Source organism: Lepisma saccharinum, chromosome 1 (genome assembly GCF_977018435.1).
Source record: "Lepisma saccharinum chromosome 1, izLepSacc3.1, whole genome shotgun sequence".
NCBI classification, from domain to species: Eukaryota; Metazoa; Arthropoda; class Insecta; order Zygentoma; family Lepismatidae; genus Lepisma; species Lepisma saccharinum.
The window spans coordinates 104,540,375-104,553,421 of NC_139229.1; the positions used below are offsets into that span (position 1 = coordinate 104,540,375).

A 13,047-nucleotide genomic window follows, 5' to 3' on the forward strand; every position below is an offset into this window, starting at 1 on the left:
CATTTAGTTACATGAAGTTTAGAAATATCACACAAATACTACATTTTTCTATATCTTTTAAAATATCACTTGAAGTGTTAATTGGCTGCTACTGAAATCATCCCTTACTACACACTCCATACTACGTTTCATGATACAGATATTTATAATACACAAGAAAAGATGGACAATATTCAATCATAGGCCTACCGCACATTCCACTCCCCGACGGAAACAATAAAACCCCTTCGTTCCCAAAACTTGGGAGCTGTTAACCTTTGATGCAGATGCAGAGGGAATTTGCATAATGACATGAAAGCCACAGATTTCTGTTTAAATGGGAGATTGCAGCAGGGACAACTGAGGTACAGATAGAAACTTTCTGAAGTCGAGAGAGGAGAATCTCCTAAATACTTGCCGCTACTTAACACTTCTTATAAATAAGATGAACGTGTAGCTGCTGTTTATGCACCCTGAATTTATCTTTCACCAAAGTTGTGAGCAAAATAATTTCTGCTGTCTACATTTTCACTTTTCACTGGAAACAAATTACACAAAATAGTTTTACCTAATGTCAAGGGAGGGGGTTGACCTCAGTGCCAGGAGGGGCTGATGGTAGTTCCAGAAGGTGCTGAGCCCCCCTGGCCCCTGCCTGGCTACGGGCCTGGTCAGGGGCGCCGACTTGTCAAAATTATTGGGGGGACTCTGATCACTGAAATAAATTAATGAATGACTCACTCCCTCCCTTTTTTAAGTTTTGGCTTCAGTGTTCGGAATCTCGTAAAAGCCCATGAATTCCTCAAAAATATTAAAATTTTCATTTACAGTTCGAATGCAAAATGTAAATTGTTCACGGATGGATATGTCACAAACTTCGTCAACCATAATAGCAAAATATTCCCGACTTTTAATATCTACTACCACGGAGCGCAAATCAAATCTCCCTAATATATCAATGATCTCGTTCTGAATGTCATGTGAGAGCCATTTGTAGCCCGAACGTCCCATCCACTCTTCTAATTCATGCACATCTTCTTTTGAAACTCTTTTTAGTAAAAATGTTAACAATACTCATAATTATATACTTAGTATATAGTAATAAGTCATGTGCTTTCCTGTCTCTGGTCATAGCCCCCCCCCCCCAAAGTTGATGGTTTAGGGGTCTCAGCCCCCCAAAGTTGATGGTCTAGAACATTTCAAATGTGTATTTAAAGTTAAGTTTATGAGGCACAATTCAGAGTAAACTTTACAAGAGAAGTAAAATAATACATCATATTCTAACTAACTAACTAACTCTCTAGCCTTCTTAAACCAGAAGGTTCATGGCTGCAGCAACACAGGCCTTCCATCTTTCCCTATCTTGAGCAAGTTCTATATACTCTTTCCATCCCTACCGATTTCCCTTAGGTCCATCTCAACGTTGTCCCTCCACCTTCGTCTTGGCCTTCTTACAGGTCTCTTACCATCAGGTTTCCCAACAAGAATCCTGTAAACTCCTCATTCCTCTCCCATTCTTGCCACATGGCCTGCCCACCTAAGTCTTCTTGATTTAATTATTCTAATAATATCTGGACATGAATACAAATTATGTAGTTCTAAATTATGTAACCTTCTCCACTCACCTGTCTCCTCATCCCTTTCAGGTCCAAAGATTTTCCTAAGGATCTTATTTTCAAATACTCTCAATTTATGTTCCTCTTTCAATGTAAGGGGCCAAGTTTCACATCCATATAATACTACAGGCAAAATTACTGTTTTGTATATTTTACATTATATTCTCTTAAGCAAAATTATTTGGAGGGCTCTGCCCCCACATCGATAACATTGGGGGGGCTCAAGCCCCTCCAAGCCCCATGGAGTCGGCGCCCATTGGCCTGGTTGTTCAGTTTTAAACTCATTCAGCAAATTCGTATGGCTGAATGCATGGACGTCCGCAGGATTCTTTCCAGGGAGGGGCAAGCAAGGTAATTTTTTCCAGGGGGGCAAAGGACACATATTTTCCTCCAAAATAGTGATGCCCCCTCAAAAAACACTGTTTCAGTCTGAAATTATCATGTTTCTTCAACGAATTTATAATAATTAACATAAATTACTGTGATTGAAATGAAATTATGTGTAAATTATATAATTTTTATTTACACATTCATTTTCCAGGGTGGGTGTGGCCCCCTCATGCCCCCCTTGAAGACGCCCATGGCTGAATGTATAATTCTCATTGCAAGATACCAGAATCTTTACTGTCTTTTCTTTTTTAAAAGGACGCTATCTAAAATAACATTGAAACAAGGGACACTGTGATTTGAAACGATAGGAGCCAGGTCTTGCCGCAAGAAATTGACCGAATGTAATGATGGGCGAAGCCAAGAAAATGCAACGAGAAATGAGTGACCTTGATTTTCCAGATACAGGTGTGCAACGATTTGACTCCAGGTTTTGGCAATCGTAGCGTCTCGCCAACGGCAAGGGAACATTTCCATATATTTTTCTTTATAAATGGATGGCCCGCTTTATGAGCTGGTAAAGTAAAAAAAAAAAAAAAAAGGTGCTCCGCTGTGCTTAGCACCACGCCATGAAGGCGTATAGGGGGGGGGGTTGGGGCCAACGCTGGTAATGTGTGTATACATTTTTTTGGGACACCCTGTAGATAATTAAAAAAGAGAGTCATCTTTACTTGAAGGATCCATTATTTTATTTTACTCTCTCTATATATACATATCCGCGTTCCAAATGAATGCAGCTATCTTCTCAAACATTTACTGGAAGTGAATTTCACGAAAAAAGTAGTTAATACTTGTAACCGCGCTAGAAGTAACTAGTTACTTACAAGCACTGATTTGCATATATGCAAATCAAATTAACGTAAATGGGCTTTGCTAAACTCACAAATGAATATCGTGCCACGGTGGTAATTTCAGTGATTTTTGTATGGAAGATCGAAAGCGTGCTATGCTTGGCAACACTATTAGATGGTGAAAATGGCGGAGGAAAGTGAAAAGACGTCTCAAGCACCAGCACAGCAGAATTTTGAGCAAAAACATGAAGATCAGGGTGAAGGAGATGCACAAGGAGGGTTTAGAGGAATGCCTCCAGGTCGAGGAAGGGGAATGTACAGGTATGTGCTCTAGATATGAAACGATTCTTTTGTGCGAATCCACATGTTGAAGTGCGTCCTCCATTGATGGTCTAACCCATGGAAGCTGTTTGTTTGCGAATATGCCGGTATGATGCCAGAATTTGCAGCTTCCTCTATATGAGCTAAGTTCTGTCCAGAAATACCTGTAATTCGCTTATGTTGCGTTAGGTATATATATAATTAGCGACTACTAATGTAGGAGACTATCTTGCGTTTCTATTTAAATCCTTTTAAATGCCTTGTGAAAAACCGGTCAGAAAGTCACTAATTCCATGGGGTAAAATGCTTGGTCAAAGGACAGAATGTCAAATGAATGAAACATGGTTGACCTGTATGTAAAGTTGTTAACATGCTACGCTTTAAGAACTTTAAGAAGGTGGTTGTAGACCCGCCTCCCTTAATAATGCGACGTTTTACTTCTTTATGCAGCATATTTGTTAAGAGTTGTAATGCAACTGGTATTGTTTGATTGCGTTTAAATCTTATTTTATCGTTCTGGTATAATTTAACAATACAGGGAATTTCTCCAATTCGTTTGAATTTTCGGTTACTTACTAATTTGGGTCTCCTAATCACGAATCTGCACTTAAAATTTGGCGCTCACGTATAAATTTCGCGCTTATTTGGGGGCAGGTGAATCCGGCCAATTTCTAACATGCCCTTAACAGGGAGTCTATAGATATAGGCGGGGCCGCGATAGCGGTTGGGGGCGGTAAGTCGATTACCCCAGGGGCGGAGCCCGGAACCGGCGGGAAATTCGGAAATCGAGGGTGTGGAAATAAGAACTTAATTTCGATTATTTTGCTATTTCCAGGTGTGAGCGCCAAATTTTGACTGCAGATTCGTGATTAGGGGGCCAAAATTAGTGAGTATGCCGAATTTCAAACAAAATGGAGAAATTCCCTGTATTGTAAAATCGCTCCGTTACTTGTTCTTTCGAATCTGTAACACATTATGGCCATGATAGCGTACTGGTTTAGGGGACGTTTTGAGTGTGTTTTGTCGATTTATGCAGTGTTGAAACCTCGTTCATCGGAAAATATCTACTTTCGTGCCCGGATTTGAAATTATGCTAATACGTCGCAAACCATTGACGTTAGCCCCAAAAAACATTCACGTTAGCCCCAAAAACCATTTTCCGTAAGGTTAAGTTAGGTTAGGCAAGCATAGTTAAAAAAAAAAAATTGAAAATATTAGACACGTCATGTTCTAGTGAAAACACGTCGAGGCTGAAACACTGGCTACGGGGTTGCATCATCTTAACACACGGAACATTGCACTCTCGTGCAGAAAGCAAAAAAGGTTAGGTTGGGCCTGTTAGGTTAGGTTCCATTAGCATTAATTTTCACTGAAAAATACCTACTTTCAATCCCGGATTTGAAATTATGCTAATACCTCGCAAACCATTCACGTTAGCCCCACGAACCATCACGGGGATGAGGTATGCCTACGAGGTTAGGTTAGGTTCCATTAGCACTCATTTTGTTCACTTTAGCATATATGGACAACATCGAACTTCAACAACACTAAACAAATGATTTGTGTAAGTACTTTCTTCTGTAAAAAGTTAGAAATCCATCTCCACTATACGAAAGTGTTACCAAGTTTGGAATATTGTTATAATAGGCCCAACAAGTTTGGTATATTATTGTATTAGGCAATAGGTGATAGGCATGGTGGGATATGTCAGCGATAAGACAAGCATGTCCATCAGACAGATAACATGTGTTGTTTCATTTGAAGGCCTGGTCTATGTAACAATATTCCAAACTTTTTGTGAGTAGTGTGTCTTGAAGCATATTATTAGGTAACGGTTTCGAAAGTTTATTACTTTTTCATAGGAGAAAGACAAAGTATCGCAAAATTGTAAAAATGATTGTTACAGTAAATTTCAACCTTGGTGAAAGTAATTACCACTCTTTGGAGTTTGGGAAAGTGCAATTTATTTGAAAGTAGACATAAAACTTAGGTAAAACTTTGACACAGTCCCAACGGATTTCTTCGTTTTTACTGAAGAAACAACTTACCAAAATGAGTTTCTGTAGCATTTAGAAGTTTGTGCAGGTATTTTCTTTCACCGTGGAATCTATTTCACTGGGAAATCATGTTTTTTTCAACTGAAATATGTCTCAGACGCACAATTGCTGTTGCTTCCATTTGCTTGCACTATGTGAACCAAATGCTTGATGGCGTAACTCTCTGTCAGTGTTTCCAATCACGCCATTTTTTTTTGCAAGAAGATGACAATTTTAACTATGTTTGCCTAACCTTGCCGTGCATGGTTTGTGGGGCTATTCGTGAACGGTTTGTGGTGCTACGTGTGCATGGTTCGTGGGGCTATCCGTGAATGGTTCGTGGGGATATTTCAGTTGGCAAGGTTGGAAACAGTGCCACTGATGGTCTATCACGCTAGTCAAGCTGTCTCTCCATATTGTGGAAGCGAAAAAAGGAAGAACAATAATTATTCCTCATGTCACAGATTGAAATTATTTTCCTGAAAAAGCAAAATACCACCTAGAAGAATCTTTTGCAATGCAGAATAGGTAAGTACGAATGTTAAAAGTGACTAAATGAACGAGTGAGAGGTGTTGGGACTGTGTCGAAGTTTTACCATAACTTACTGTATGCAAACATTAGCTAGTCCTTCCCATTGAGGCATTTTTCTTTCATAGAAGAGAGAAGTAGAATTGCATCATGTGAAAATTATTGTGAACATAAATTTGAAGCCTCCTGAAAGAAATTAACACTGTTCATACTTCTGAAGAGTCCTAGGCATAATCAGTGCTCGAAAAAGTTTTCTTCAAAGCTAGGTGCCAGCTCTGGAAATCAGGCACCAGGAAACCACCTATTAGCCAATGTGCACACTAGAGTATGTTCCAAAAGTCGCGAAATCAACTTTGAAAATGTATATCATGAAAATTGTAAGAGATATTTACACCACGTTTTCTGCACTGAACTAATTTTGTAGGCTATCACTGGGTTCTTAAATTTATGTTAGCCTTTATCTAAATAAAAGCAATTACATTATTTTAAAAGAACATTGTTAATTTGCTGAAGACATCAGAACTGATTTTCAACAAAAAATACCAACTCTTGAACAATTTGTGGGATCATATGTTGGTGTTTGATTGGTTTTAAAACAGTTGCTTTTTGAGGTACAGCAGAAGCAGGGCATTTTTCTTGGAAAACCTCTTGCACATGAGTGTAAGAATGAGTAGTAAAATACTGTTCAGCAATGCGCACGCATTGCTTCAATGAATACACCATGCTGAATTAATTTTAAAAAAACAGACGCAGTAGCGGCGAAAGTGAGCGAAGAGAATTCAATGTAACCAGGGGCAGTCTAGGATTCTCTCAAGAGTTCAATTTCGGCACAAAATCTTGATTTACGATTTTTAACATAAATGTATAGCCAATACTTACCAGGTGTATAAGCTTAAATATGCTGTTTGCTCATAGATGGCGTTAGTGAGCGTATGAAGCTACCATGGGCCCGCCATACCTGGTGTTTGTATGAGTTGGACATCTGCCAACACGAATCAGTGCACATCGTCAGCATGTGCAGACAACAACAGACAGTGTTCCTGTGGTAAGCATGTCTAGTTTTGTGTCAGAAAAAGAGCATATGCGGGAAGCTCTGCTTTTCTGCTTCCAATTGAAGAAATCGGCTGCCGAATCGCATCGAATCCTTGTGGAGGCCTATGGTGACAGCGATGTATTGGAAACAACGTGCAGGGATTGGTTTTGTCAGTTCAAAGACTGCAATTTTGACCTGAGCAACAAGAAGCGTGAAAATCGGCCCAGGAAGGTTGAGGACCATCAATTGCAGGCTCTTTTGGACGAGGACGATACCCAAATGCAAAAGATGTTTGCCGAGCAATTGGGTGTTACTCAAGCAGCCATTTCCATGCATCTATGTGCCATGGGAAAGGTTCAAAAGTTCGGAAAATGGGTGCCGCATGAATTGACCGATCGGCAGCTGGAGAGACGCCAAAACACATGCGAAATCTTGCTTGCTAGACAAAAAGAAAGTCTTTCCTGCATCGGATTGTGACTGTCGATGAAAAGTGGATATATTTCGAGAATCCTAAACACAAGAAATCGTGGGTTGATCCCGGCCAACCATCAACATCTTCCTCGAGACCAAATCGCTTCGGCCGGAAGATGATGCTGTGTGTTTGGTGGGATCAACAGGGTATCGCCTACTTTGAGCTGTTGAAACCTGGTGAAACTGTCACTGCCCACCGCTACCACCAACAACTGATCAAATTGCACCGTGTTCTGTGTCACAAAAGGCCCGATTATCAACAAAGGCATGACAAGCTGATTTTCCTCCATGATAACGCCCCATCGCACACATCAAGACTGGTCCAAAACTACTTGGAGACACGCAACTGGGAGGCGCTACCCCATCCCGCCTATTCACCAGACCTGGCCCCTTCCGACTACCATATGTTTTCGTCGATGGGCCACACCCTCGCTGAGCAGCACTTCGATTCGTATGCAGACGTCTGAAAATGGCTTGATGAGTGATTTGTCTCGAAAGAGAAGGACTTTTTTGGCGTGATATCCACAAATTGCCCGAGAGGTGGGCAAAATGTGTAGCTCGTGAGGGCAAGTACTTTGAATAAATTTCTTGTTGCTTTCTATGAACAAACCATGTGTTTTTCTGACTACAAAACAGCAGATTTAAGCTTATACACCTGGTAGACACATGTTGCATGCGACTATTGGCAATATTTCAACCTCTAGTGTTGCCATATACGGAGATACATCCCAAAAATGGCACTTTTCACTTACCCATAAAATCGCCAGTCAAAAATTCATCAAATGTTGCACATGACCAATACGCAAATGACAGACTGACATGGCATCAGTCATCAAATGTCTAATGATGACCCTTCGATAATTTCTTACATATTTTTCTTACTCAGAAGTTCATTTCTGGAAAAATTTGAATGTTGCTGTCCATCAGTTATTAATTTTCTGTACGGAGTGAACTGATAATTTTAAGTTAAAAAATATCTCAATGGATGAGGCTTTATAATGCAGAAAACCCGGTGTAAATATCTCGTACTGTTTTCATGATATACATTTCCTAAGTTTTGGTTGTGGAATTTTTGAAACACACTGTATAAGATGCTGAGCATCACGGTATTCAAAACATCGCTAAATTATTTGAGAAAGCAAAGGGACAAAGGGTAAGAAATTGTTACAGACTCTATGGAATGTTCACAACGTTGATAAAAAAAATAATTTGCTAACTTACGATGTACTGCAATTTGAATTTAGAATCATCAAAATTTCGTACATATTACAGCAAAAGATCACAGTCGCCAGGCTGAAATTTTTAGTCGTCATGGCAACCAGGATTTTTCGATCCCTGGGCATAATTATTAGAAACCGAACCATACGAAAAATGCATGCGAAGCATGATGAAATAACAATTAAACAAGAGGAACTGGGACCTATTATTATTTCTAAAACACTTCACTTGTCTGGATATAGGTAAATTTCAGACATCATCCAGTACCCTTGACGGCTAAGAAAACCATGAATGCAACTAAGATAAACTATGAAATGTGATCTTAAAACATCTAATTTATTAGTTAATACAAGATGGGTTAATAGTAACTCATTCTTGCTGTGGAGTGGCTTTCCTAAAGAAGGGTGGTACCATTGACCCTCCGTACCCCCGAGATCAGGATATTATTTTTGTGCCATTTATGAAGATTATTTCTATACGAATGATTTGTGTTGTTTTTAGCTTTAGAAGATGTATTATAGTGGAGTAATGAGATTTTTTTTGGTGGTACTTTTAAGACGTCATTTTCATCGTTGCCATCTTCGTGTTCTGACGGGGTTCCCGCTTATTGCACAACCCTACGGCAATCTCTCGTTCAGATGTCAGACGAGGAATGCCTACAAGGTTAGGTTAGGAAACATTAGCTTTCTGATGTCAGATGAGGAATGCCTATAAGGTTAGGTTAGGGAACATGAGCATAAATATAAGGCATTTAGCCAAAAATTAAAAAGCATTCCCACGTGACGTCAGGACAGAAGGTTGCCATTCCCACGTGACGTCAGGACAGAAGGTTGCTCAAGTGTTGTGCAATAAGTGAGACCCGTTATCTACAGGGCACTTGCTCGTGGTGAGTAGACTGTGATTTGTCTGCCACTTCATACATTTCGTCCGTGCAAGAACGGATTGGTAACTGCATGCTTTCCAGGTCCGTATATCATTTATCTTGAATAATTAGGTCAAAATGATAGTAATTACTCTTTATCGTTGTACATGTTTTGATGATTTCTTGTTAGGCCAGAAGTGCTGGTTAGGTACTATTTGGGAATTTTTGGCACCAATATGGATTTCAAAATTTCCTACCACTGAAGTGTTTATGTATTTGCTGGCAGAAGGAAACCAGAGGTATGTGGAATTCCAGAATATCAGTGCTGGGAGTGGGAAAACTTTCTGATATTTCTTGTTAATTAATCTTCGAATTTCAAATGAAAACAGGCAACAAGTTACCTTGTGGAACAAATCTTTAATTCTAGGTGAGGCAGTTTTCTCATTGTTTGAGATTCCAAAAAGTTGGGAAATAATTTCCTGAAGTCTGCTGCATCTGACCCAAAGTTCCCAGGTACACTAAACTTTCAGAACCAGAGATTGGAATTGCAACAATGTATTGTACATATTTGAGTACACTCACCATCTACATAGATTAATTATATAAAATAGAAATAAAACACCAATGCAGTCATGCAAGTAAAACAAAAACAGATGTCTGAGAAATTTAATATTTTTCATAAAATTGAACTTGTATTTCCCTGCTCTAAGGAAAATTGATGAGCATTCTCCACCTCATTTGTAAAGCATTGACTCATGCTCCAGTTACTGAATGCCTTAATGGGAGGTTGGGATAGTTAGTTTTGGTTACTTTCGTATCTTTGCTCTTTTGAAACACAAAAATTATTCTGCTGATTTCTTTTATTCTTATGTGGCAACGTGAAACATCATATGTGAAGCTGGGAACTGCTTTTGTTCTGCTGAAACAGTAATTCTCATGGCTCTTTTCCCAGGCTTATAGTGATCCATAGTTTCTGCAGGTTGTGAATCATATTGAAGTCATATGAAGCTTTGTCTCAATGGTTTTTATGGGGGAGGGGCACATGTGTGTGTGTGTGTGTGCATTTATTGTAAATACTTTTATGACTATGACTGAAACTTCCCTGGTATTTGATTATTTCTTATTAGCACTCTGAAGGAGGTATTACATTATTGTAGTGATTAATCTACAAGTGAAGCAGTGTAAATTAAAATAAATACATTTCAAGGAAGGAATATTGTTAAATATAGATAATTTAAAAATGAAAAATGTTGCAGTGAATAATATAAAATTAACTGATAATACTCTCATAAGAACATAAAAAATATTTAAAAATATTTTGTTCAATTTAAAAAAAATACGAAGACTACCTACTTTGATTTGTAAGTTTTCTATATCAGAAGATATAATTTATTTATATAAATAATATTTTATGACTTGATACTTTTTTTAAAGCAATTAATATCATTCAACATTTCTTCCATTATATGTAATTATTTATATTTTATAATTTGTTGCCAAAAAGGTGCACTGTATTTTAAACTTGAAAAATCTGTACGTTTATGACATTGAAAGATTGAGTAAATAAAGAATGCTGATGGACATTGATTATTCCAGTTCGGGAATATTTCAAGTATATGAGATATATTGATACATTGTTTTAGATATCAAGTTTAATGATGAAACCAAAATCCTAATTTTTTTGATTATGCATTCTGTTTAAAGTTTATTTGTATCTTTACAAAAATGAATGTGTTCAAAATAAGAATTCATACCTTGATGATAAATGCTAATTAAAAAAAAAAACTCGCAGTGACATTGAATAATCTTGTTATTTACGTAAGTTTTATGGACTTTAAATCTATCTACATTAGCTTATTATTTGTCTTTTGTAGGGGATTGAAAAGCAACTATCTACTGAAGTGAGTAAAAATGTAATTTTTCATAATTGCAATTCAAATTCATTTATATAAGTATTAGTGTGAAATTGAAACTTAACAATGGCCAGTTTAGTAGCTCAGTTAGTTAAGTTTTGGTATAGAATACAAAAGTAGTGGGGTCAAATTTTAGTGTAGTTTCAAAATTTCTATTAGTTTGCAGTCTGTTACAGATCTTTTAATTGCAATGAAAAATAGGAATGCAGCATGTGCAGCCACTAGCAGGCAATAAAATGTGAAATTTGCGAACTACCAGATAATTAACTTTTCAATAATATACTGACACACATTTAATACTGCCAGGTAGTACAGAAAGAGCCATTGCTTACTGTACACATACCAGTACAACTACTTTCTATTCTTACTAATGAGGAGGTTCTTTTTTAAAAAGGTCTTTTGCTTGTTAATGATGGTATATTTATTCCTACATCGGTGGGTGCTAGTAAAAAAAATTGCATAATTTCCAGTTTTCCACACCACTTTGCAGAACTCATGAGAAGTAAATTTTCGGTTTTAGTGATTTAAGTGTGTTACATTGATATCAGCCTAGCCTTTATAATTGCTAGAGATGGAAAGATATGAAATTCTTATGGCCTGATAAAGGATCGATGTAATATATGGCAATAACCAATATACTAGTGATCGAAGTGTATTGTTTCACTGAGAACGTGAATAGTTTTTTATCTAAGAAAAATGAAATGTGTATTTAGACCCCTGCCTCTATCAAGGTATTAGTCCAGGCAATATACACTTTGACCTGGGCAAAACTGCATCAGAAGTTTTTGTTTTAAGAGTTTCTAGCTCAGAAATCATTGCTGAATAACGTATCGGAATTGAGACAAAATCGGACCATGGGAAACTCCTCAAAAACTGATTTCAAGATGGCAGAGTTGATGTTTTCAACTAGCAAAAATAATGGAATTTACGCTTGAGAGAGAGAGAGATAATGTTCTTATTTATATTTAATAATATTTAAACTAAAGCTATTTTTCAACAATGTACCATTTCTTATGTAATGTTGATATTAAGAATTATTTATAGAAGTTACAAGTCAAGAAAATTATTTTTTAAGTTCTCTAAATTATAAAGTCAACTTCTCAGGATAGACAAAGTTTAATTAATTGTCTTCATCACTGTAATGATTGGCTTTCACGTACGTGTGTGTGTGGTGGGGGTGAGGCTACAGTCCCTCCCAACATTTTTTGAGGAAAAAAAATCAAAATTTTAAAATAAAAGCACCAAAGAACTTGGAAAAACCAAAGTGCTCAATGGAAATTCCTCTGAATTAATCCTCATATTACAATTTTGAAAGTTCGAAATATACAAAATATTTTATTGTGTATCCCTCCCACCAGTAGAATGTAAATAATGTCCTTTTTACAATTCCAACCATCCCTACTCCCTTCCCCAAAAGAGATACTCATGTGTATGCTAGTCACTGTCATCATATTATTATTGCAACCACTTGCCACGAGCTGTTGAAGAATACAATCGATTACACTTGCATCCACATCGTGAAGTATCATTTTTCATCATGCAGGAACATCAAATTATTTTAATTAGGAAATCTGTATGCAGTGGGTGTAGAGCCACCATAGCAGGAATTATTCTTTACATCCAACCCCATCCATATGCTTTGATCATCTCTTCTGTATACTCTACTTTTATTTGAAAGTGTGTGCAAAAGCTTTGGTACTTTGTGCGCGAATGAAAACACTCAGGTGTAATAATCGATGTAGCTGCAGCTATCTTTGCAATTAACATTCGAAGACATAGTTTGTTTGTGGATTCCAATGACTTGTAGTCATTCAACATAAACATTGTTTTTCTTCCAACGGCTTCAATATCTGAATGTTGGCAGCTGAACGCAGCTCAGTTTCTTTCATCAGTT

The 13,047-nt window shown here is 37.5% G+C and overlaps 1 protein-coding gene across 3 annotated transcripts in view; it reads left to right on the forward strand.

Annotated features, from left to right (window-relative positions):
• The first annotated feature begins 2,953 nt into the window (after nucleotides 1-2,953).
• The window catches only part of LOC145998946 (transcription elongation regulator 1-like), a 137,061-nt gene continuing 126,967 nt past the window's right edge, over nucleotides 2,954-13,047 (forward strand). For 2 of the 3 annotated variants that reach the window (XM_083135765.1, XM_083135775.1), the window contains exons 1-2: nucleotides 2,954-3,091; nucleotides 11,115-11,141. In XM_083135765.1, the coding sequence (XP_082991891.1) occupies nucleotides 2,955-3,091; nucleotides 11,115-11,141 (164 nt within the window). In that variant the 5' untranslated portion in view covers nucleotide 2,954. The remainder of the gene's footprint in view (nucleotides 3,092-11,114; nucleotides 11,142-13,047) is intronic. The other variant, XM_083135784.1, reaches the window with a different exon arrangement.